We start from the raw sequence: 24,591 nt of genomic DNA, 5'->3' as shown, positions 1-24,591 counted from the left end.
TTCTTCCTTCTTGTCCCCCGATGCTCCAGCTTGAACTGCTAAAGGTTTTTATCCCATGAGTCTTTTCTCCTCAGGATTTATGTTACAATTTTTTAAAACTTAAGACTTTTTTCTGTTCAGGGATGAGAGTGGCGCAAGGGGCAGACAAAGAGGGCCTGACTGTGAGCTAAAGCTGCTGCTGTTGCAGGGGTGGGAGGCGGGTGTCTCTGCGGGGCACGCCCTCTGGCCATAGTAACAGGGATCCTGGGGCAGCTGTGAGGACCCAGGAGGGCAGGGGAAGGGCAGGGCAGGGGGATGACAAAGGGGACCTGAGGAACATAAAGGGCCTGGAGCAGCCAGGTGTGGGGGAGCATTCAGGCCCTGTGCAGGTGCCACGGCAGAGTGGGAGAACAGGGGGCAGGGCCACACAAGCGGAAAGAGGAAGACAGAGATGGGTATTGGTACCCTGGCCAAAAGATGCCCTTTCATCTGCCTGGAGCCTTCCCAGGGGGTGAGGCAGCCAGGCCTCCAGGTGCCCTGATCATCCTGGGCAAAGGCACGGCACAGAAAATGAGATTCCAAGCCCAGCGGGCAACGAGACAAGAGCAGGCAGTAGGGGCCACTGCAGGGGTACTGGGCATGGCCAGGGCAGGCAGTAGGGGCCACCGCAGGGGTACTGGGCACAACCAGGGCAGGCAGTAGGGGCCACCGCAGGGGTACTGGGCATGGCCAGGGCAGGCAGTAGGGGCCACTGCAGGGGTACTGGGCATGGCCAGGGTGGGCAGCCTGGCTCCACAGAGGATGACCACAGCTTTCCTTCACCAAGTGACATTTTCTTTCTTCTCTTTTTGGGGAGTATTTCTGATTTGGGGGTGGGGCGGCTCCCTGGGCTCCTGTCCCTGAGTGTTGGCTGGGGTAAGGGAGGGAGAGCAGAGCAAGGCTGGGCTCTGAGGGCTTCAGGTCTGACCATACGGGTGTGGACAGTGAGGAGTGCAGGGGCAGGAAGAAAGCCGAGATGCCTCGTCCGTGTCTGAGCCCTCTTGGGTAAGAAATGTGGATGAGTCACAGTTAGGAGGGGGTGTGTGGAGTGGTGACCGAATGAAACAATCGCAGCTACAACTGACAAGAAATCACGGTGAGCTGGACTCCACGGGCAAGGAGGGGCCGGAGGCAGGGCCCTGGGGGCTCTCTGCAGGGCTGGAGGGACAGTACACACCCATCTCAGGAGAAGGAAAGACAAGGGGGCAAGGTGCCAGACCCTGAGCGGCCACCAAGGCCACCATGGGGAGATGCGCCTCATCCTCTTCCCAAGACAAATTCCAGTTCTTGGGAGGATGAGGGTTGTGAGTGGCATCTCAGAAAGTCTCCACTGGTCATCACCCCAGCCCCATCCCTCCAGGCTCTGAGAGGACGAAGCACTGAGAGAACAGAAGTCAAGGCCAACAGAGGAAACGTAAGGGACGGAAACTGGCCAATCAAAGACCCTTCAGGGAACACAAGGCCAACAGTGCTAATAAGGTGCCTGAGGGCAGCAGGAGATAGGGCGGGGAGGGAGGTCATGCCAAGTCTACTCAGGGCTGGCTCTGAGCTTCTGGGGGCCGGGTCAAACAGACCCCAGACCTCAGAGAGGAGGGTCCTGGAGGTCATCCTAAGAGCATGACCCTTCCTGGGCATGTGTGAGGGGCTAGGAGCTAGGAAGTGCAGGGTTCTGTCACACACAGATGCTAGCTGACAGTGTGACCCTGGACAAGTCAGCGTATCCCTGGGAGCCTCAGTTTCATCATCTGTAAAAAGGAAATGACATCACAGGATTCTTCTGGCTCCAGTCTGTACCCTCCAGGCCCTGACTCACAGCAGTCTTCAAAGGCTGCTGTCCTGGGACACCCACGAAATCTCTGGGCGCAGCTGGAGTTCTAAGTGACTTTTCAAATTCCCAGCTATGAAACACCTCCCTCTGCTGGTGGGCGAGAGCTAAACATCAGTGTTTGTCTGGCACGTCCTGCAGTGGCCCCTGGGCCAGGAAGGCTCTGCAGCGTCAGCCCGCTGAAAGGCCTCCTGGTGCCTGCCATCCTACAGGGCCCTGGCACCAACAGCCTGGCCATGCCCAGAGCAACCCCAGCCTGGGCCTGCCCTCCATCACATCCCCCCAGCTGGCCACCAAATCTCTGCAGACCAGCCCCAGTCTGTCTCCTTCTGGAGGCTACCCTGCATCCCCTCTGCCCTAGACCTCCACAGGAGGCCACTCCCCAGCTCCTCCCTGGAGGCTGCTGCTAAGATGTCCCTAGGGCAGATGGGCCAAAGGCGGGTCATCTGAGAGGTACACTCAGAGACCCGAGACCCACCGTGCTGGCCTGAGGACCCCTGGAGGAGCAGCCTTGAATTCCCTTGGCTGGCTGCCTGAGAACGCCCCTATAGATGGGCCGCTGGGATAGGCATGTGACACAAGGCCTGTGATATGAGGCCATATGTGGGCTCTGGTACTTGGAGCAACCTGGCCCAACATGAGGTGACTGTGGGAAGGAGCTTTGGTGGGACCTCTGCCTCTGTCCCCCACCCTGATCTCTCACCCACAGTGGGCTTCAGAGGGTCTTGAGGTTTGGGGTCAGTGAGTTGGCTTTCCCCTCCAGTTCAGAGCCTGCTTTGCCACATTTTTGCCCCACCTGCAGCATAGATGAGACTATCAGACCAGGAAGGTCCAGACAAAGTCTGGCTCCACCGTGGGGTTCTCCTTCCAGTTCTGAGCCTGACCTAGAACCTCGAGCTAGAACTGACCCTAAGGGCCAGCTTCTCACATCCGTATGTAAGTCAAGGAATAAGGAGGTGTAAAGAGGCCTTAAGACCCCTTCAGCTGCTCAGGGAACCTGGGACAGGTGGGACTGGGTGGGGCTGGGTCTCCCCAGAATATGGTGGCATCCGGAGCCTAGATCAGGGAGTAGAAGGCCCTGAAGGGGCTGCTGCAGGAATGACTGGATCGTCAGCTCCCTGCAGGACACAGGAGAAGACCTTATGGTCTCCAATTGAAAAAACAAACCCCAAAACACTAGGCTTGCAAAGAAACCTGATAATGGCATGCAACACTCCTGAAAGGGCATTAGGCTAAAGGGGGAATGAACCAGAGAGGACCCCGGGCAGCTGCAGGGAGGCCCCAAATTCCCCTTACTTAGAGATTCAAGTATAAACCCTGGGGGCTAGGAAAGCTCCCCACCCCACCCCAAGCCTATTCTCACCTACCCTCCCCCACATTCCAGCCAAATTCTGCTATTTCTCAGTCACAACAGGAAATCTCCCACCTCCATGCCTTTGTACTGGCCATCCACAGGGATGAGGTTCCTACCCACAGTGTGCAGTGCTGAGCCTACAGTCTGAGGACCTGAGGCTGAATGGACTGAAGACACTAGCTGAGTGACCCTAGGTAAGTCCTAACTCTGCCAGCCTCAGTCTCCTCATCTGTAAAATGGGGATTATAAAGCACACCTAGAGGGCCCAGAGCACTGCACAATCTAAGGCGCAAAGGCTCTTTGCCCTCACACCCCCTGGGCTGAGGTCAAGCTCACAGGTTTGCTCCTTTGAGAAGCCTCCCTGACTTCTCCCCACCTGTTATCTTCCAGCCTCAGAGGTACCAGATACTCTGTCCCACTCTCATCCCCCCTTCATGTCTGCAGCTCCTTGGGACAGCCAGGTTGGCCTCCTGCTCTGAGGCACATCCCCACACCCACCAGATTGGAGCGAAGGCCTCCCATCACCTAGAGTAAGTGGGGGGGGGGGTCAATGACAGACAGATGGATGGTGCCGTTAGCTCCCAGCTGCTGCCGCCAGCACCCGCCCTTCCAACTCACTTGCGTTTCCAGAAGCTGAAACTCAAGCTGAAAGGAGATGTTGATGCCAGCGCAGCAATCTCCCGCCAGATGGCCCTTTCTCAGGACTCTCAGACCACCTGCAACAGAAAAAACAGACGCTGCTGCTTGCAAACCCAGGGCTGGCACTCGTCTGAGAAAACCCACCACCGTTCTATTTCTGGGCTTCTTCGTGGGGTCACATGACTAACGCTGGGATGTTGGGGGCCCATAAGGAGGGACAGCGAGCTGTCTCCTGCTACCTTCTGTGCCCCCAGGCCTTAGCACAGTGCTGGGTACACAGGAGATACTTCATGGGATTGGTTCAGCACCAACACATAGTAGGCGCCTCACGTGCTTCAGCGGGCACCTTGCTTCGCAGGGCCGGGCACACAGTAGGCGCCTCACATGCTTCAGCGGGCACCTTGCGTCGCAGGGCCGGGCACACAGTAGGCGCCTCACGTGCTTCAGCGGGCACCTTGCTTCGCAGGACCGGGCACACAGTAGGCGCCTCACGTGCTTCAGCGGGCACCTTGCTTCGCAGGGCTGGGCACACAGTAGGCGCCTCACGTGCTTCAGCGGGCACCTTGCGGCGCAGGGCCGGGCACACAGTAGGCGCCTCACGTGCTTCAGCAGGCACCTTGCGGCGCAGGGCCGGGCACACAGTAGGCGCCTCACGTGCTTCAGCAGGCACCTTGCTTCGCAGGGCCGGGCACACAGTAGGCGCCTCACGTGCTTCAGCAGGCACCTTGCGGCGCAGGGCCGGGCACACAGTAGGTGCCTCACGTGCTTCAGCGGGCACCTTGCTTCGCAGGGCCGGGCACACAGTAGGCGCCTCACGTGCTTCAGCGGGCACCTTGCTTCGCAGGGCCGGGCACACAGTAGGTGCTCAGCGGGGCCAGCATCATGCCTAGCACACAGAAGGTACCTTAGGAATGTTTGTGACTGGCTGAGCTTTGCTCTCTGGTACCAAACCTTCGGCCGTTTCCAGCCCCCTGCCCCAGGTGGCCTCGATCTTCAAAGGCCCCACACGAACTGAGGGTACTGTTCAGGGGCTTGGGGGGGCAGTGAGGAGACGGTGGCTTTGTTTTTCAGGGGAAGGGCTCTGAACAGCCCAGACCGACACAACGTTAGGGGGCTCGCCCACTACGGGCCCCAGACCAGCCCCCTCCCCGCGGGCTGAAGCCGCAGCTCGCTCTGCCTCGGTGCACGGCTTCCTAAACGCTTCCATCGCCAGCTTGCCCACCACGCCCCCAACGGAAAGAGAAGGGGAGGAGGACCCGGGGCCTGCGGAGAGGGCGGTGCCGTCAGCCCGTCTGGATGCCCTCTCCGCAGGAGCCCGGCCCGGAAAGGGCACCCCCTGGGCTCGGGGGCTTCGATCGGCCCCCCCCAGCTTGGCGCTGACCTTCTCCAGCCGCTCTGGCCTTGGCTGGGGCCGGCTGCAGCTCGTCCCGAGGCGGGGGGCGCTGCCCCCGGGGACCCTCGGGGAGAAGCCTGCACGACTGCCCGGCATGGCAGGGCTGACCCACCGGCCGGCCTGTCCGCAGGCTCTGCCAGCCACGGCGGCCCGGCTTCCCGTCCGGACACTGGCTCGTCCGCCCCAGGAGCCTTCCCTGGCAAGGCCCGGCGCCCCGGGGCGGGGCGGGGAGCGGCCGAGGCGGGGTCCGGGGCGCACCGGAGCGACGCCCCAGGAAGCTGCCCCCCACGCCGGCTCACCGTTCCGGGCGCGCTCGCTGCTCCGCGTCACGCAGTACTCCGTGATCCGGACTCCCGTCAGCCGCGAGAGGAAGGAAAGGCCCGACTCCGAGCGCCCGAGCTGGGCTTCCAGGGGCTGCGGGGGCGCCTGGCCGGAGCGCCTGGCACGGGAGAGCCGGGCGTGAGCCAGGGCCGCCTCCCTGGGGCGCGGGGATGCCGGGAGAGGGCAGGTGCGGACGACCGTGGGGGTGCGTGTATGTGTGCACGCGTGTACGTGCGTGGGTGACCGTGCGTGCCTGGGGGGTGCCTGTATATGTGCACACGTGTACGTGCGTGGGGGTGCGTGGGCGACTGTGCGTGCGTGGGGGTGCGTGTATGTGTGCACGCGTGTACATGCGTGGGGGTGCGTGTATGTGGGGGTGCCTGTGAGGGGTGCGCGCGCTGCCCCGTCTCTGGGCGTGTGCCCGCTCTCTCCCCCAGGGCTCGAGGTGCCCCACACCCGTGGTTCCCTCTCCCACCCCGGCTCTGACCTGGACCGATGTGGGGGACCGCACAGCCCCTCTTGCCCCCAAGCCCTTCCATCTCCTACACCCCGTCAGCTGCCCCTTTGATGCTCCAAGCTGCGGACCCTGCTCTCCCGCTCCCCTGCCTTTGCACCGGCAGTGCCTCCCGCCCGGCATCCTCCCCGTTCCGGGGGCTTCCCAGGCCTAGCCCCGGTGGGCTCCCTGCTGCCACGCTCTCCCGGGCAGGCTGGAGGACTGGGTGGGGGCTGGGGGCCTACCCGTCCGGCTCGGGCTCCAGGCGCCCCCGCAGCGCCGCGATCTCGGCCCGCAGGGCGCGGAGCTCCAGCCGCTGCTGCTCCAGCGCCATAGCTGGGATCCGGAGGCGGGGCCCCGCTGTTCAAGCCTCCCGCGCGCTGCCGGCACGTACCAACTCCATAAATCCTTGGGGGGAGATATGAGGCGCGGGCAGGCCTGCGCCCAGCTGGACCCGCCGCACCGCGGACCGCACTGGGGCCGACGCTGAGGACGGGGTAAGACAATGAGCCCGCCCTCCCTGGAGAGTCCGCCATCCCGCCTGCGGGGAGAGAATCCCCGGCGTCCAGGGCTTCTGAACCCCCTCCCTTGGAGAATTGGTTCAGTCCCCAGCAGGCCCTTGAATGACGTCAGAGACGTCAGGTACGGAAAAGCTCAAGCTTTTAGCTAGGCGCGTGCGCACTGCCGAGGAGGTGGGGTCAAAGAACACGTGGGCGGGGAGGGGGCGGGGGGAAGAGGCTATGGGTAGAGGTGTCCCTTTATTTTGCTTCCCCCTGGATAACCGAGCCCGGCCGACGTTCATGGGCTCCCCAACGTAGCAGACAGTCGGGGGCAGCTCCTCACCGCGAGTCGAAGCGGAGACACCGGAGGAAACCTGGAGCAGACAGGGATGGAGCCGGGAGCCGGAGAGGCCGACGGGGCGGCGATGGAGACCCGGAACTTTGAACATGGGAACTGGGGTTTCGCCGGCGAGGGAGAGGGGAAAGCGCGGCCGAGCGGTCACGTGACCGGAAGTCGGAGGCACGCGGGCCGGAAGTTGGGGTCGCTCGCGGTTCAGGCGGCGAAGGCCACCATGGCTGCGGGTCTGGGAGAGCAGCGCCTCTTCGTGGGCGGCCTTGGGCCCTCCGTTACGGAGGACGAAGTGCGCGCTCAGCTGGGCCGCTTCGGGGCCGTGTCCTCCGTGGAGCTCGTGTCTCGGGTGAATGAGCTCGGTAGGGCCGAAGGGAGGGGTCCGCAGGTCCAGCCTTCGCGTAGGTGCCGCCGGTGCCCGGCTCCCCCGGGGACCCGTGTGCGGCGTTCAGAGACCCTGTCTCCCAGCCCTGCCCCTCGGGTGCGACCCTCTATTTCTGGTCTCCGAGCATTTGCCTGGAGCGCTCTTCCTGCGCCGCCCGCGTGGCCTGGACCGCTGGGTTCAGAGAGGCCGCCTAGAAGGGAGGGAGGCCGTGCAAAGGCTCAGAGACTGGAGATGGGGGGTTCCGGGGAAGAACTCCGGCAGTGGGGGGCGGGGCAGGCAGCGTGGAGGAGGGGGAGTGGCCGGCCCCGCGCTCCCCATCTCACCGCTGTCCCGGTGTCGGTCCGTCTGTCTGCAGGGAGCCGGGAGAAGACCTTCGCCTACGTCAACATCGCGCTGCCGGAGGGCGGGCTGAGCAGGTGTAAGCGTCCGCCTCCTCCGTGGGGGGGCCCTGGGGCTTGGGGGGGGGCCGGATCTGGGGGGGCTGGGGGCGCTGAGAGCCGGCTCTGGGTCCGGGGGGGGCGGCCCGGTCTGGGGGGGCCCGAGGCCCTGGGGGGGGCGCTGAGAGCCGGCTCTGGATCCTGGGGGGGGGCCCGGGTCCCTGGGGGGGGCGCTGAGAGCCGGCTCTGGGTCCGGGGGGGCGGCCCGGTCCGGGGGGCTCTGGGGCCGGGGGGGGGGGCCGGGTCCCTGGGGGGGGCGCTGAGAGCCGGCTCTGGGTCCGGGGGGGGCGGCCCGGTCTGGGGGGGGCCCGAGGCCCTGGGGGGGGCGCTGAGAGCCGGCTCTGGATCCTGGGGGGGCGGCCCGGTCTGGGGGGCCCGAGGCCCTGGGGGGGGCGCTGAGAGCCGGCTCTGGGTCCGGGGGGGGGGGGGGCCGGGTCCCTGGGGGGGGCGCTGAGAGCCGGCTCTGGGTCCGGGGGGGGGGGGGGGCCGGGTCCCTGGGGGGGGGCGCGGCCCGGTCCGGGCCCCCCGCTGAGAGCCGGCTCCGCCCCCAGGCATGCGCGCCCTGAACAACGCGGCCTGGAGGGGAGGCACGCTGCGGGTCCAGCTGGCCAAGGAGAGCTTCCTGCACAGGTAGGAGGCCTCCCAGCGTGGAGCGGGCCCTCCGCGAGCCCGACTTTCCGCCCACTGTGCCGATAACCGCGTGTTAGGTGGGGGATGAGAGGCCCTCCCCCTCCCCCTCAGATGAGGCTAGCTTCCTGGAAGAGGCAGCCCTGGCACAGGGAGCAGCCCTGCAAAGGCTTGGAGGCTGGCCAGCGTGGAGGACCCATGAGCTCTAGTGATGCAGCCCTGGCAGGGGGCCTTGAATGCCAAGCCAAAGACATCCGCTCTAAATGGCTGGGCATCGTTATAGGCCTGCCCCATGCCCAGCTTGGGGGCATCACCTTCTGTGTGTGGTGGTACAGTATAGAAGCTGGGGAGGAGAGAGGCAGCTCCGCTAGTAGTGGGGTGGAAAATGAGGGGGCCTGAGGAAAAGGTGGGAGCTGCTGGCTGCGCCCCAGTTTGGAGAAGGTGCAGGTGAGCGCAAAGATCAGGAACGGTGAGTCTGGCTCCAGGATCCTGAGGGATCAGTGTGGGCAGACGGAGGGGTAGGAGCAAGGTCAGGCAGGTGCAGGTTATGAAGCGTTCACACGGGTCGGGGAGGGGTGGGACCGGAGACCCGGGTAGTCGAGGGCAGCGATCCAGAGGACAGGAGCCATCACGAGTGAGGCTTTCTGCACTCTCTACCATCCACTGCCCGTAAGAGGCTGAGGATCGCAGAACGGAGACCTGAGGAAAGGCTGTGCCAGCCTTTGCAGGTCCCTGGGGCCCTCAGAGGGAGCCAAGAACAGAAAGCGGCCTGCTCCGTACCCGACAGGGTGCCATGGCAGGATCCAGAGGGTGGGGAACACCGCTACCCTTGAGAAGGGGGGAGCGCAGGAGAGGAGACCCAGAAAACCCATGGGTCGTGGGGGGGGGTGTCAGGCTCCTGCCTGGGCAGGATCCTTGATCCTCTGGTCGGTGTTCAGGCTGGCAAAGGAGAGGCTTCAGGCCAAAGAGAAGCAGGAGCAGCGGCCCCCTGACGGCCCCACGGCAGATCCGGTGACTTTCCCAGGGAAGAACAGAGGCTTGGAGTTTCACATGAAAGCCGTGCCAGGAACAGAGGTCCCAGGACACAAGGCAAGTGTTGGCCCAGCCGGGGGGTGAGGAGAGGTCAGGGAGGTGAACCCCCAAATGAGGGAGCCGCCCATCCCCCTGTCCTCCACAATCCATCCAGCCCACTCTGGGTTCAGGATTTGTTGCTATGTTGGCTCTGCCTCTGGTCCTTGAACTCTGCATCAATTTTTCATGTCCTTAATGCACTTTTTCTTCTCCTCTAGGATTGGGTTGTGAGTAAGTTTGGAAGAGTTTTACCCATCCTTCACCTTAGAAGTCAGAACAGACGTAAAATATCCTTTGTAAGTGATCCATCTGTTGACAGGTCCGTGTTCGTCAGGTAATGTTTGCACATGCCGTGCCCAGGGTCTGGTCACCCAGGGGCTACTCAGCATCTGTTTAGGCCCAGCAAGTTGTCCTTGGCCAGCTGGCCGTAACATCCCAACTCATACAAAGTGGAAAGTCTAGCTGGGAAAGATACCTCAGGCAGTTGGGAACGTGAGCTGAGATGATCGCAGGATCAAGATAAAATGCACTAGAGGAGTTTGGAACTACAGAGAAATGTGGCCTGAGACATGGCTGAGTGCACAGTCAGGGGGGCCTCATTCTCACTGGCTTCTCGTGGTCAATAATTGGCCCATGGACTCACTCAGGGTTTAAGAGTATGGTAGACAGGCTGGGAGATCCATGTGCAGGGAGTCACTGAACTTAGGCAGAAAGTGGTGTTTTCCGAATGTTTCAGAGAAAGGTGATTGTTCTCTGGAAAGATCAACACTTTCCTTGACAATGAGTCTATCTCTGTAATTTTCTTGTGAAATGCCACGGAGGAGCTAGGAATTGCTTTGGGAAGGAAGGCGATACAGAGGAGAGACAACTGCCCCCATTTGAGGACCCCTCTCGGAACCCACACTGGCTGCTCTCTCGTACAGTCTGTCATCTTGTTGGGTACCAGTCCTGATGATGAGCCTTCTTGGGTGGGAACATTATCTTGGGAGCCCAGAGTGAGCCACTTGGGGCTGCTGGACTCTGTCTTCACCCTGACCCAACCCGGAGTGATTGCTGCTAGCTTGATATGCAGACTGTAAAATATGAAGACATTTATAGGATTTAGATCATTTCATTTAAACCATTTGCTGCCCCAGAGTCCAGACTTGGGATCCAGTCCCCTGTACTGCAGTTGTAGATGGTGCAGAGTTTTTCTTTTTCTGTTAAACAATTTTTGTTTTCTACCTTAACCTGTCCTAACATCTTAAAATATGACCCATCAAAATATTGCCACAACCTAAAGAAGTTTGAGCAGGATGTCACAAATACTGTCTCTATTTCTGACCTCACTTGGAAACTAGAAGGAGGAGATGACATGATGAGTAAGATGCGACAAGGGCAGTTTCCTGCCTTCAGAAGCTGTCCTAGTAAGAGAGTGAAGGTAGGGGGTGATCACTGCTCCCCATCCAGGGCTGCCAAATGCCCTGAGCTGGCATCCACCACACATCCCAACACAGTACCATGGTTGGACATGCGAAAAACAAATTCCAGGCCCACTGAACTTCCTACATCAGTGTTCTCTAAACGTAAGAATAATCAGAAGTTACAAGCAGGGTTTCTTCAGACTTCAAAGTCACCCATTGTCAGAAGCAAAAATAGCATGTCTGATGATGATATTGATTCTGAAGAAGAACTGAAAGCCATGATAGCAGAAGAGAAGTCACAGAGGACAACTGTCCCCGAGATAAACAACATTGAAAAGGATTCCTTTGAAGTAGTCGGCAGTGATTTCAAGCTAAATATGACCATTTCTGGGATGAAACGGAAAAGCTCCCAGGCCCCTTGCTCAGACGGTGCCACTCAAGTTTCCAAAGGTGACCAAGAGTATGACTCGGGAGACACAGATGAAATCATTGCCGGGGGGAGAAATGGTGAGCAGAGCAAAGACGAGCAAAAAGTTTCACCAAAAAATGAATCCAAACAAAAAGAGGACTTTATGAAAACTAGAGCAAATCGTCCATCTAATCATCACGCTCCAGAAACGAGTAAAAGGAAAAATTCCACAGGTGAGGCACGGAAGTCAGTTGATTGTACAAAGCACCTCACTAAAAAGCGATCTGGTATCTCTTCTGAGTCTGAGGATGGTGAATCTGAGGAACTGGATTATGAAGCCATGATGACTAACTGCTATCGCCTTGACCTCACCTTGGCTGACTTAGAAAAGCTGGCAAATGAAGATGCAGAGATTCTGGGAGGAAATGCTACATGTGCCAAGGAAGCTCTCCTTAAAGGACAACATGTTGGTTCTGGCCCAAAAAGCAAGAAGGATCCCAAGAAAGGGGCCCACTGCATTGATCCCAAGGATATTTTGGCTTCCCTCTTAGAAGGGGAAGAGAAAATCAGCAACCAGAGCCCACCAAAGGGAAATATGTTGAAATCCAAGTTTCAGGCTTTCAGAGGTGTGGGAGTGCTCTATGGAGGGGAGACACCAAAAAGCCCTTTTGAGAACAGCAGGCTCACCACTCAGATAAAAGGACAGAATCCTCCAAAACAGGAAGTGTCTCCTGGTAGTTCCACGGGCAAACAAGCTTCTGAATTGAAAATGTGTTTCAGTGATAAAATGTCCCCAGCCCAAGATGGGAAGGAAGCAAACGGGGCAGGCAGCCTTCCATGCTGTCCTGGGAAACTTCTGAGGAGGCGGCCAGTCAGTGGAGACCAGCGTTGTGCTGTCCACTCACCCTCCTCTAGTTCTGAACGTGAAAATGATTCTGTTTCTAGCCTGTCATCATTGGACGCTAAGAAACCCTGGAGTCTTAATGCAAAGACTCGTAGTATAGACTTGGGAAGTGATGGTGGTCCTGGTGCCACTGAAATGGGAGGCCCCAAGTGGGAAAGGACCCTTAAGCCTTCTACGGGTTCAGAGCCAGAGCATGAGCCAGCAGCTCTGAAAACACATTCCGAGAAACTCTCTGTTGGGAGGGATGGCGCATCCTCTCGTGTGCAAGGGAAGGACCCAAAGGGCTCTCAGGCCAGGGAGACTGAATGCCCACTTTCTAGTATCGCTCCAGCGGATGCCATCAGTCCTCAGAAGAACTCTGAGGATAATGAGAAACGCTTGGCAGCCTTGGAAGAGAGGAGGAGAGAATGGGAGCTGCAGAAGCAGCTGGTCCACAGTGCTCTGTCCAGCTTGGTGAGTGTCTTCCCTGTTAGTGTTGGCAGGAGCATCTTCTCCTACGTTGACTTTCTCCCCCAAAGCTGGGTGGGGTGACCAAGCACAGCCTCAGGTCTTTTTATGTTGGCAAGCTGTGCTCTTACCCCATCAGCCATCTTTCAAGCAAGCCCATTGGTTCATCTGATGTTTAGTGTATACTAGTGTGGCGACTGAGGGACCAGCAGGTTCTCCTGACTTGGAGGTTAGTGAATGAATGAAGAGCCTGCTGAGAACAGGGCGGCAAAGACAATGCCTGCGCTGTAGGGTCGGGGTGGGCATGTGCCCCTGTGGGGCAGCATTTGGCTCCCATTGACAGTCTGGATTTATAAGACTGATGTGCTTTGATGTTCTGTGTTGCACTCCATGTTTCCCCAGGACAGCCACTCAGCAAGCAAGCCAACTCACATCCTGTTCAGCTCTGATAGTGAAGATGGGACAAAAGAGGAAGAGGGTGACAAAAAGCCTCTTCCAGGAAGCGGAGTGAAAAGAGTATGTTATGGTGACTCCTTTGGGGGCCCTGTGTGGGCAGTGACTGCTCACATTGTCCCTGCCATGCTGGTGACATTGTTCATCGTGCAGCAGACTTGCTGGTGTTCATTGCTCTCCATCATCTTCCTCCATTTGTGAACCTCCCCTTCCCTCTAGGCTGCACCATCTTCTGTACTCTGCATCGGGTGTCCTCAGGTTTCTTCCTTTGGCTCCTTCAAGACTTAACTAAAGTCTGTGTTCCATGATCCCTGCCCCCATGCTGCCTTATGTAATAAGGCAAAGGAGGGCTTGGAAGCAAGCGGACCTGACACGTTTGAGTTCGAATCCCTCTTGTGCCACTTAGTTTAATGTGATGAATTCTCTAAACCACATGGCCTCATTTCCCACATAAAGAAAAGGAATTCTATCATAAATTAAAACATATTTATGTGATACACAAACAAGATTTTATTGCAAAAAAGTCATTGCTTTTTTCTCTTAAATGGTTGTGGGGGTGTTCTGTTTGCTTTTTAAGGATCTGGCCAGGAAAACCTCTGGGAAACTCTTTGAGAGCAGTGAGGACGAGGAGCAGGAGGCGGGTGACGACGAGGCCCGATTTCAAATTAAGCCCCACTTTGAAGGCAAAGCTGGCAAAAAGGTTGGTTAGTGCCAAGAGCAGAAACGGGATTGTTGTTGATTTGGCAGCTCACCCATTGTTCATGTCTTCAGCCTGGATAACTATGCCAAGACACACACCTTGACTGTGGTGTGTTCTGCTTTGTCAGCGGGGGCTTGTCACAGGGGCGAGATGTCTGCCTGCGATTCTTTTCTGGTTCTGGGGGAAGGGCTGAGTGTGGCTAGGCCTGGTTACCTGGGATCAGTGAGGCCTTGTGGTACAGTGGAGCAAGGGCAGGGCTGGAAACAACAGAGCCCTGGGTTCGAATTCTGCCTGTGACCCTTGACAAGTCACATGATTCCTTGGTGCTCTGGGCAGTTCTCCCTAGCTCTGAGTTTGAGGGAGGGGACTGACCTTCATTGGCAGGAGTTTTCTCACCGCTACCGGTGGGAAATCCCAGGTCCAGTCCCCATTGCTGTCCTCCCATGGGATCAGGTCATTCATTGTCTGTATCATCTGTTGGGCAGCTCATGAGTTTACAGTCCCACTTTGGTGCTGATGACCGCTTTCGAATGGATGCTCGCTTTCTGGAAAGTGAGAGTGAAGAGGAAGAGGAGGGTGAGTTTCTCTATTCCTTTGGTTTTTCTGTTGACAACCAGGCAATGCTTATCTTACTGGAGGAGTGTCATTGGTTTCCACAAATGGCCCTATTTGGTCCTTCCTAGTTTGATAACTGAGCCTGTGGGTTTGATAACCCACAGCCTGGAGCAGCTGGCATAGCCCTTTCCTTTCATACTTCCTGGGACCCCATCCCTCGTGTCCAGTGTTTTCTCATGTGCTCAGCTTATGACGGACCCCAGACATCTCCCCCCACTTTCTCTTGCTGTTTCTTCCTGTCTCTGCTGATTCTTATTTCTTGGAGAGGAAATCTGTGGAAGGAGAGTCAGAGTAGCAGTGAGCCTGGGCAGAGGGTTAGGTGTAGATTTGATCTGAGCACAGGCGTGAGGCACAGTGAAGTTTTCAGGACCGCACCAGTATTGAGAACCTAAGTGACTAGAACAGGAGTGGAGAAGAAAGGCCAAACTCCCGTTTATTGATCTGAGGGTCAGGGTATTTATAGACAGAAACTGCAAGCCTATGTGACATTCTGCTTGTCTCCTGCCCCAGTGAGCCTAGAGGGCATCTATTTTACGTATCCCTTGTTTTCTGTAATTCTCTTGTTTGTCCTGGGGGGCACGGAGAGCCATTCCGGATGATATGATAGTGAGCATAGCCTCAAAGAACAGCTTCCCCAAAGGTCTATCCTGATCCTGTCAGCTGCACTCCCCCCTGGCCCTCCACAGCCCCTGCCCCCAGGAAGCAGAGGAGAGAGTTCAGTGCCTAGAGAGAACACGCGGCCTTGCCCAGGCTGGCAGCCAAGGGTCTCTCCTGAAACAGCCTTCCTGTAGCTTTGCTTTTTCCAGTTGCACGTAAAGAGTTTCTAACATTCATCTTTTTAAACTTTTTTTAAAGTATTTTAATTTTTTCTCCAGTTACACATAAAAGTTTCTAACATTCACTTCTAAACATTTTTGAGTTCCAAGTTCTCCCCTTCTCCCCCAGTTGAGAAAGCAAGCAGTTTGATGTGCATGGACCCAGGCTCAGGAGGAGAGTGAGGGCAGTGACCTGCACAGCCCTCCCTCACTCAGAGCCGAGGGCAAGTCATGTCATCGCTTCTCTGATGGCACAGTCTTCTTAGAAACAAAGGACAGACACACATAGAGTCATGCAGAACGTGGATTTCCATGCTAGTCATGTTATGGAAAAATCACAGGCAAAAAACAAGCCAAGAAAAATACAGTGAAGAACAGTCTGCTCTGGTCCACGTTCAGGCTCCGTGGGTTCTTTCTCTGGAGGGACACAGCATTGCTCACTGAGAGTCCTTCAGAATTGCCTTAGGTCGTTGGATTGCCAAGAAGTGCTAAGTCATTCACAGTCTTATCATGTGGCGCCAGCATTCCATCACAATCACATACCACAACTTGTTCAGCCATTCCCCAATGGGCGGGCAGCCCCTCAGTTTTCAGTTCTTGGCCACCACAAAAAGAGCTGCTAGAAATATTCTTGTACAGCTGAGTCTTTTTCCCTTTTTTTGTTTAAATCTCTCTGGGACACGTACCGAGCAGGAGCTTTACTGAGGCAGAGCCTGCACGATTTTGTAGCCCTTTGGCCACACGCCAAGTTTTCCAGAATGGTTGGATCACTTGACGGTTCCCGCAACCATGCATTAGGGTCTCAGTTGTTCCACATTCCCTCCCATATTTGTCATTTTCCTTTTCTGTCATATTAGCCAATCTGATAGTTGTGAGGTGGTAGCTCAGAGTTGTTTTAATTTGCATTTTTCTTATCAGTGATTTCAAGCATTTTTCATGCCATTTTGATTATTTTGTCTGCAAGCTGCCTGTTCACATCCTTTGACCATTTATCAGTTGGGGAATGACTTGTATTCTCATATGTACATTTGACCCCATTCTCTGTGTTTGGGAAATGAGGCCTTTATCAGAGACACTTGCTGTGAAGGTTGTGAGCCCTCCCTGCCTGACCTTCCCCTGGGCTGAGCCATCAGCTGGCCTTCCGGGAAAACTGATTAACGAAGCAAAGATTCATTCCATTTATTCACAAACTCTGAAAATGTCTACTTGGTTTCAGTCACAATCAAAATCTCAACTTTTTTCGCATATCTAGTTTTTACAAACATTTTAAACTTTCCCAGTTTATGACATCTCAGACTCCACTTTACTTTCAAGACATAAAAGAAGCAGAGATGCCTGGAGAAGAGGAACTAGTTGCTGAGAAAAAGAAAAACATGGAGGTGATCAAAAACATTCTGCATGTCAGCCACCAGGCTCCAAAACCGAGCAAAGAGGAAACGGCTGCAAAGCGGTTCAGGTGCGTGCGTCCCTTGGTGTCTCTCCTCTTCAGGAGGGGTCTCTGAGGCTAGCCCACCGTGGCCTAGCCTGGATGGTGGATGAGGCCGTGGGCAGGCACAGGGTGGGGTGGGGTGGGGGGTCTGCATGCACTGGGAGGGCCCCCCAGGGCCCTGATCCTGCCCTGCCTCCTTCCTAGGCAGCTGGCTCTCCAGAGCTGCTGCTGACCCCTCTGCTTTGACCATAGGAACGTCGTTCGCTATGATCCCACGAGGCTTGACCACACCGCATTTGAAAGAAAAGTCAACCCTGAGCAAAAAGAAAGGTAAATGCCCCACTATCCCTGTTACTCCCTCCAACACACCCCTGCCTTCCTTCCCAGGAGGAGTGAATGTTGAGTTTGACCAGAGGCTGCCTGCTCATCCCGGCAGCTCTGAATTTGGGAGGCTTGGGGCACATCCCCTAAGGGGTTTTCCTGGCTGTGCTCCTCAGAGCAAGTAACCTTACCCAGAAAAAAGCCTTAGATTTCTTACTGTTCTACCAATGCTTGTTGATTGGTATTATTAAGGAGTATTTATTGAGCGTCCATTCCTCCCCACCCCCACCCCTGTGCCAGATAATCCCTAATGCTAAGGACCATGAGCTTCCCACCCCCCTTCCTCTCCCTGACATTTTTTCTGTGCATGAGCATGTGTGCGCAGAGAAGCACAAAGGCATTAAATAACAGAGTGGGGGGGGGGATGGTGTGACAGAAGGCTTCACCTTGGAGGCACGGGGTATTCTGGGGGTCAGCAAAGGGTGGCCATCTGGGGCAAGGGGCATCCAGTACTGGCATAGAGGGGAGATGGATTGTTATGGGTGAAGAACCAGGAGACAGCCCCAGTCACAGTGTGTGAGTGGGGAGGAGGGGACATCCAGTGAGGTAGGAAGGTAGGTTGGAAAGCTTGTGAGGTGTCCATTGCATGGAGGGGTCAGGTCACATCTGCCCTTCAGGTGTGCCCTTTGGCCATAATTCGTAGGCTGGCCTGGAGGGGCAGGGCCAGATAGGAGATGTGCTTTGCTGGGTGATAGCGAGGATCTATGTCCCGGCACCCGGATCAGCAGCGGTTTGGAGCTGGTGACTGTCCAGCAGTGATGAGGGGAACAGAAGGGCCCAGCCATGCGGTCCTGGGAGGGAGCTGCATGGACTACCACTCTTCTCTCTGGGCCCTGTGACTCCCCTGCTGTAGTCTCTTTTGCTATGGCACCATCATCATGTATCCCCTGTGTCTGGCTTCAGGGGTTTTCTCTTGCCTCTGGGAATTCACACAGGCTTCTTGATCCACACCTGGCCCATGTGGCTCTGCCCTGCCCTGCCTCACTCACAGTCCTGGAGAATGAAGGACAAACGGCAGCCCCTTTAGCCCAGCAATGCTGGCCTCCCTTGGCTCTGGGCAGACTCCCTGGAGTCCTCTGTTCCCGTTTCCCATCCAGCCTGCGTGTAGCTGCTTTGTCCGTGTTCATCTGCCTGTTGTCTCCTCTGTTAGACTGGGCTAACCCTCAAGGAGACTTTGCCTCCTTTTGTGTCCCCAGTGCTTAGCGCAGTACCTGGCACACAGTAGGCCCTTGAGAAAGTCTGCTGACCAGCATGGCGGTCCCTGGCCTCCCTGTGGGCAGCACTGAGGGGCTTCCCTTTTCAGAGAGCTTGTGGTGAGGAATGTAACCGCTCAAGGTCTCTGCATCATTTTCCTGTCTCTCCTCTCTGTGATAGCAAAGCCAAGCGCAGAAAGAAAAGAGAAGAGGCCGAAAAGCTGCCCCAAGTGTCCAAAGACCTGTATTACAACATTGCCACTGATCTCAAGGAGAGATTCATGTCTTCAGATGCATCCCCGGGAGCGGGAGCCACCAACCCTTGGAATGAGACGCCCGAAGAGGTGGAGATGGTCTCAGCCGTGGCCCCAGGAGCATCCAACCCCCCAGCAGATGTTGGCGAGTTCACCTTCTCCTTCTTCGGCTTGGATGTCAGTGAGGTCAAGGAAGGTAAGGGCCATCTGGTCCCATGCAGCTCGGTCCCCTTGGGGGTAGGGATGTTGCTCCACCGTCCCAGCCTCAGCCCATGACTGTCAGAGTGCCAGCCTCGGGCACATACCACCTGGGTCACTGAGCATGCCATCATAAAGTTAGGGTCATTGTAGTACCCGCCTCCCAGAGTGGTTGTGAGCATCTGGGGAGGTCAGTCTTGATAAGCTCTATGTTCCTGGCTCCTAGTGGGCACTGTGGGAATGCCAGCTGCTGGAGGAGGAGGAAGGGCCCCTGTCCTCTGCAGACTGTGACGCTCAGTGGCTCAGCTGGGCTGTGTTTCCATCCTTTGGGTCCCAGCTGGCCAGCAGGCTCCAGCCTCGAGGCTCCCCTGTGGTGAAGCCTTGCGGGCCCTGAGGAGTGCCTTGAGTTGGGTCTCGGGGGCTCTCTCTGGCCCCCAAGTGTCTTTGCTTTCTTTATTTCTCCCTTCCTTCACATCACACGAGCCTTCTCCTTTGTTCTGCGATTGCTGGTTTTTAGCTCGAAGCATGGGGTCCTTCGCCCCGTGCCATGTGTTTTTGGAGTCCAGGTGAGGTCCTTGGGTCAGCCCTCTGAGAGGACAGGGCCATGGAGCTTGCTCCCTGTTCTGTTCAGGCAGAGGACTTGTCTTATGATGTCCCAGGGAGGTTTGGGGGTCGTGGAGTGGTTCTCTTACGGCTGTAAACAAGGAGAGTTCAGACACCTTGGAAGTTGGAGCTGGCCTGCCAGTCCTGGCTCCACATGGCCCTTGCCTAAAGGCCCCCAGCCGACCTTGCCAGAGGAGCCCTGGTGGCCTCCTTTGTAAGGCAGGAAGGAGAGGGTGTGAGAGCTGTGCCAGGGGAACAGTGGTGGGGTCCTCCAGCTGTCCTGAAGGAAGTGTGGGCTTGCTCCCCTAATGCCCACTCTGAGGTACATGCTTTGCCTAACCCAGGGGTGTGGCCCTGGGGATGCACAGGAGCTCACAGTCTGCATTGGTGCCAGGTCAGTTCTGGGGCAGGTTGTCCCCACTAGCCCAGGGTTGGAAGGAAAGTTCCCCGACAAAGGTCACGCAACTTTCAAAGGGCCAGAGCTCTAGCCTTAGATCTACTGCCCATCACCCTCAGCTGCCAATGACATCTGCTACGCCAGTGACATGTACTTTGTGGCTCTTTCCTCATCCCCTCAGGGTTTCCCTCCTTTTAAACCAGATGACCCCCAGTATTGCATGTAGCTGTGGTATGAACAGCTGTTTTACCCTGGACTTTCCATTTAGAGGGCCAGCCTTGGTGGTAGCCCCCAAGGCTGCTACTCAGCTGCCCTCCCTTCTGTGGGCACCCTGACCCCTTCCTCTTCTGTGTGTAGAACCGTACAAGACTGAAGCTAGGCCGCCTGGGCACATGGCCTGGCAGCAGGATCCTCGTTTCCAGGACAGTAGCTCAGAGGAGGACGAGGAGGAGCCCGAGCCTGCTGATGGGAGCCAGGAAGTGGCCAAGCCAGAGTAAGCCAGGCTCAAGTGTGTGGGCTCTGGGAGATGGGAGGTCCTAGGGCGCACATAGAATGAAAAGCCGTCATCTTACTTTGCCATCACAGACATATGCCAGGACTCTCTAGGCTTGTTGTCAATGGAAGAGCTGGAGAGTCACTGGTGCAGGGGGCAGCCGACCTCTTGTGGAGGTCCTGAGCCATGGAGGAAGGGTCAGGGTCCTTGTTGTCTGACCCCCAACTCCTCCAGACTAATGCAGGGGACATTGAGCTGGTCACAAATCCTCTCAGGCTTCCTTAGAGAAACGTTTGATCTGCTTGGGGGAAGACGAGGGGTGTTCAGGTATCCTACTCATGTCCGTGTCAGTAGAGGAAGTGCTAGGTGACCCCAAGTCAGGCCTGTGGGATGCTGGATCCCTCTCTGTCTCCAGAACATCATTGTGCCTCCCATATACACACACAGGCCAGCATGTCCTGACCCAGGATTGTTTGTGTTTGTTGCATGTTTTGTTTTCTGGCTGACACCCCTTTGATTTACTGATAAAAGCTTAAACTGCCAGAAGGCAAAGCATGGCCTGGTGCTTTCACCTCCTTGGTGACAAGTCTCCTCCCTCCAGGGCAGGCGTATGGGGTGGACAGTGTCCCAGACCAGCTGGTTCTCGGCCTTGGCCTGCCTGGTGAGGCAGAACCTTAGAAGGATGGTCTCTCCTGAGCCTGCAGGCTGCTAGTGTGGGGCCATCCCTGGTCACGGGCATTTGAAAGTAAGTGCTTTCCTTTGTATTTCTCCAGGGAAGTGCGGTCATCTGCAAAACCAACCAGGAGATTTTTCTTTTTCTCCGAGAACGATGAGAGGTTATGTGGTAAGGCTGGTTGGTTTTTTATTTTAATTGGTAGAGTATCTCTTGTGCAGCCTGTGAGAGAGCACAGCTCTGCACCTTCAGGGACCCTGACTAGAGAAAGGCTTGCTTGGCCTTCTAGAGCCTGAGGTCCCTGAGGGCAGGGTAGGGTGCAGCCATCCACCCCTCAGGCCTTAGGGCTGGGATGGGCATGAGGGCAGGGAGGAGCACAGGGAGCTGGGAGGGCCCTCTGGACAGGAGCCTGAAGCCTCCCTGTGGTGGGCCCCAGAGAGCACATGTCCTTGAGGTATGTCTCCCTTAACCTTCCCATGTGCCTCCCCTTTCCTTCCTGTACGCAACTGCGTGTGTGTATGTGTGTATGTGTGCGTACATGTGTGGCATGTGGACGTGCCTCTGTGTGTGTGTGTGCATGGTTGGTGTGTGCCTGTACATATATGTGTGCATGGGGTCATCCCTCCTTTGACCAGTTCAGACGAGTGAGCTGCCAGTGCCAGTGCTGCCCCTCCCCCCAGCTTTGTGTGCACATGCATGCGCTCATACTCTCTCTCTCTCTCTCTCTCTCTCTCTCTCTCTCTCTCTCTCTCTCTCTCTCTCTCTCCCTCCCTCTCTCCCTCTCTCCCTCTCTCTCCCTCCCTCCCTCTCTCTCTGTCTCTCTCCCTCTCTCTCCCTCCCTCCCTCCCTCTCCCTCTCTCCCTCCCTCCCTCCCTCTCTCTCTCCCTCTCTCTCCTCTCTCTCTCTCTTTTCCTGGTCCCTTTTCTCTTCCACCCCCTTTCAGATCCTTCAGGCTCCACAGAGCAGCTCCTAGGTCCTGTGCCCCGCCCTCCATGGTGTCCCGAGGGAGGGGCTCTGCAGCTGCTCAGCCCTCCCAGTCCAGCCGCTTGGTCTCTTCCATGTCAGCTGTGTTGCCCAGAGATTCCTCCCCTTTCCTTCTGTCCCATCTTCTGACTACTTCAGTGTCTCTTTGCCTTGTCTTCTGCTTGGCCCGTCCTGGCCTCCTGAGAGCTGCGGCTTGGCAGGGTGCTGCGCCTCCCTTTCCAGCTCCTCTCGAGGTGGTTTTGTTCATGAAAACATGTTAACTCCTGCTTCATTGAGTTGTGCCCAGGATGCGCTTGGCATAGCCGCTTTGCCCGTGGGTCTGTGGCATCGTCTTCTAGGCCCTGTTATAGCTTTTTCTGACGGGATTCTCCCTGTTTGCTCCTTGGTCTTGCGGCTGCCTTATGCTCACAGGTGGTTGCACTGCAGGGCTGGGTGAGCCCTTGGGCCTCCAGGATGGCCTTCCACCTCCAGCTTCACTGCCCCACCCCTCAGTCTAGTCCCTGAACCTTCCTGTGCTGTGGCCTTGGTGTCCTTAGAACACCATAAGTTCAGCCACACTCTAACCTCCACTCTTGCCTCCCAGACCTGGGACCTTCTGTTCACCTCCTCCACCATGAGTTAATTTGGCTGCCCCCTGGCACCCTCCAAGATCAGCTGTGGACACTGGGTGCTCCCCTGGGCTCTTTTCCTGCTTTCTCTGCTCCCCATACTCCTTTGCTGCATCCTGATTTCTTTGTTTCCATCCATCCCCACATGGCTGCCATGAGGGTCCAACTTTCCACCTCACCCTGAGATCACCTGGCATTGAAAGCCTGCTCCTCCCTTCTGCAGGATCTCTGCCCCAGCTTGCCCCATCCATGCCCAGCCAGGACTCTTCGTGTCCTTTGCGGGTGTCTGCTCTCCAGCCTCCAGACTGAGACTCATCGCCAGGGGTTCCCCCTGCAGCCCGGAGCCCTGGTCAATGTTTGCGCTCTGCTGACAGAGCCTGGTGCTTGATGAGTTCCCAGAACTTCTGGAGAAATCAGTTCTAGTCATGGGAGCAGAGAATCACCTTGGGTGGCACTGTGAGAGGTCCTTGTTGAAGGGTGTAGGATCAGAAGGGGGTTTCCCATTTGTAGAAGGAATGACTGAGACATCAAGTGACTTCATGTTCAAACTCACAGCAATCGAGGGTCCTAGACAGGGTTGGAGCCCAGCTCTCCTGCCTTGAGGTCTGGAGACAGGGTAAGCAAGAACTTGGGGGGTCACTGTAGGTGAAGGGACTAGTTTTAGAGAAAACATTTGTCTTCTGTTTTCTCTTCAGCGGGTCCTGGGTCATTCTGGCAAGGCGCAGGAAACCAGGCAAGCAGTGAGGACTGGGAATCTAGAACCTTGGTTTTGCTACAGGTGAATGAAGGCCTTGGTCCCTGGGGGGAAGCGGGAGAGCCTCTGGTCGCAGAGCTCCCTGGTGGGTGAGGGGCACCCCACCCTGGGCCTACCAACTGCATTCTTGTTTCTCTAGGATTGCCGGAAGAAACACAAAGCGGCCAGGAGGAAAGCCAAGCCCTAGAGATGACTGTCCTCCCCTGGAGTCCTCCCAAGGACCAGCCCGAAGGCCCACTCTGAAGCCAGAAGTCCTGCCTCTTTGTGATGCCTCTCAGCTGCCCACAAGGGTCCCTGCTGTCACGTGTTGGCTAATATTTCCCAGTTACATTCAGCCGGGTGTGATGCCCCACACTGAGGAGACCCCAGCAAAGAACTTGCCCCTGTGCGTGCCCCAGGGGCACATGCTGTAGAGAGAAGGGGATGTTGCAGTCCTCAGACTCAGCTGGCAAAGGTGGCTTTGGCAGGCCTCTCCATGGCTTTAGGAAACCTTTGGAATGAATATAATTTTGTGTTTATTGCTACGAAAGAGGAAGAAAAGTTTATTTTTTTAAAGAAGCCAGAAGTTGTCCTAGGGCACCATTCAGCCTCCAGCCACCTGGGCCTGCCATTCCGCCAGGCCTCCTCCCCATCACTTTTCAGTGCTGACCTTGGGGTGTAAATAAGGCAGCTTCATTTATTTATGACTAGACAAAAGAGGTTTGTCTCCTATTTTGACATTTTTTGTAGAAATATAAAGAGGACAATCTTTTCTTTTTCTGTGTGTGTGTCTCTATTGAGTACGTCGCAGTGCTGAGACAGATCAATGGGGGCCCAAGGCTCTGCTTCTCTTGGGGGGCTTTGGGTGGTGGGAGGAGATAGAGACATTGGCTGTGCCAGCCCTCCTGTGCCCAGGTGGGGGAGCCAGGAAGCATGAATGACAGATGCTAGCCATAAAGAGGTGTGAGGAGAGGGCACAGGCCCTGGGCACCTCCCATGGGGTATCTACCACTTGGGAACTTGTCGCCTGTGGGCAGATGTGTTTGGGGGTCAGCAATCCAAGGGGAGGCTGCCTGGGCCCAGAACCTGTTCTGACCCAAGTTGGAGCAGTTGGCCCAGGAGGAGCTGCCCTGCTTCTGGGAGGCCGTGGTGGGGGGAGGGCGATGGCCAGAATGGGGGGCTGCCTCAGCTTCCTCGGCTGTAGAATGGGGAGAACTGCACCTCCCCCAGGGCCGTGCACGTTTAGAGGCGCCAGGCCAGGAACTCCAAGAGGGAAAACAGGTCCAGAGGCTGCAGCCCGGGGCATGGCCCCGCCCAGTCCTCCCCGCCCCCACTCCGGGGGCATGGCCCCGCCCAGTCCTCCCCGCCCCCATGCCGAGGCGCGGTCCCGCCCAGTCCTCCCCGCCCCCTCCTCCCGCGTGGCCCCGCCCAGTCCTCCCCGCCCCCTCCTCCCACGCGGCCCCGCCCAGTCCTTCCCGCCCCCACGC

General features: G+C 57.0%; 2 protein-coding genes and 1 long non-coding RNA gene across 7 annotated transcripts in view; 2 read left to right on the top strand and 1 right to left on the bottom strand.

The window, feature by feature from the left end:
- Positions 1-6,468, bottom strand: part of CENPP (centromere protein P) — a 193,638-nt gene extending 187,170 nt beyond the window's left edge. The window contains exons 1-3 of one of the 4 annotated variants that reach the window (XM_072599214.1): positions 6,289-6,468; positions 5,529-5,668; positions 3,816-3,913 (exon numbers count right to left, since the gene is read on the bottom strand). In XM_072599214.1, the coding sequence (XP_072455315.1) occupies positions 3,816-3,913; positions 5,529-5,668; positions 6,289-6,377 (327 nt within the window). In that variant the 5' untranslated portion in view covers positions 6,378-6,468. The remainder of the gene's footprint in view (positions 1-3,815; positions 3,914-5,528; positions 5,669-6,288) is intronic. The other 3 variants (XM_072599215.1, XM_072599216.1, XM_072599218.1) reach the window with 3 other exon arrangements.
- Positions 1,523-5,021, top strand: LOC140497825 (uncharacterized). The gene is made up of 4 exons (XR_011964861.1): positions 1,523-2,779; positions 3,249-3,391; positions 3,588-3,727; positions 3,828-5,021. It is a non-coding gene; the product is annotated as an uncharacterized lncRNA (long non-coding RNA).
- Positions 6,469-6,806: 338 nt separating the features above from the next.
- NOL8 (nucleolar protein 8) lies at positions 6,807-23,882 on the top strand. Of its 2 annotated transcripts, none has more exons than XM_072599202.1 (16): positions 6,807-7,254; positions 7,633-7,695; positions 8,266-8,344; positions 9,280-9,430; positions 9,631-9,701; positions 10,655-12,581; positions 12,978-13,091; positions 13,606-13,728; positions 14,214-14,304; positions 16,473-16,614; positions 16,840-16,917; positions 18,343-18,611; positions 19,971-20,106; positions 20,880-20,950; positions 23,067-23,149; positions 23,265-23,882. In XM_072599202.1, the coding sequence occupies exons 1-16, from the start codon at positions 6,933-6,935 to the stop codon at positions 23,310-23,312; spliced, it is 3,768 nt and encodes a 1,255-aa protein (XP_072455303.1). In that variant the 5' UTR covers positions 6,807-6,932; the 3' UTR covers positions 23,313-23,882. The 2 variants fall into 2 exon arrangements, with proteins under 2 accessions (XP_072455303.1, XP_072455304.1); XM_072599203.1 differs by lacking the exon at positions 6,807-7,254 and adding an exon at positions 7,289-7,373.
- The last annotated feature ends 709 nt before the right edge of the window (positions 23,883-24,591 follow it).

This window comes from Notamacropus eugenii, chromosome 3 (genome assembly GCF_028372415.1).
Source record: "Notamacropus eugenii isolate mMacEug1 chromosome 3, mMacEug1.pri_v2, whole genome shotgun sequence".
NCBI lineage: Eukaryota > Metazoa > Chordata > Mammalia > Diprotodontia > Macropodidae > Notamacropus > Notamacropus eugenii.
The sequence above is the reverse complement of the archived record's forward strand: the minus strand, read 5'-3'. Positions and strand labels throughout refer to the sequence as shown.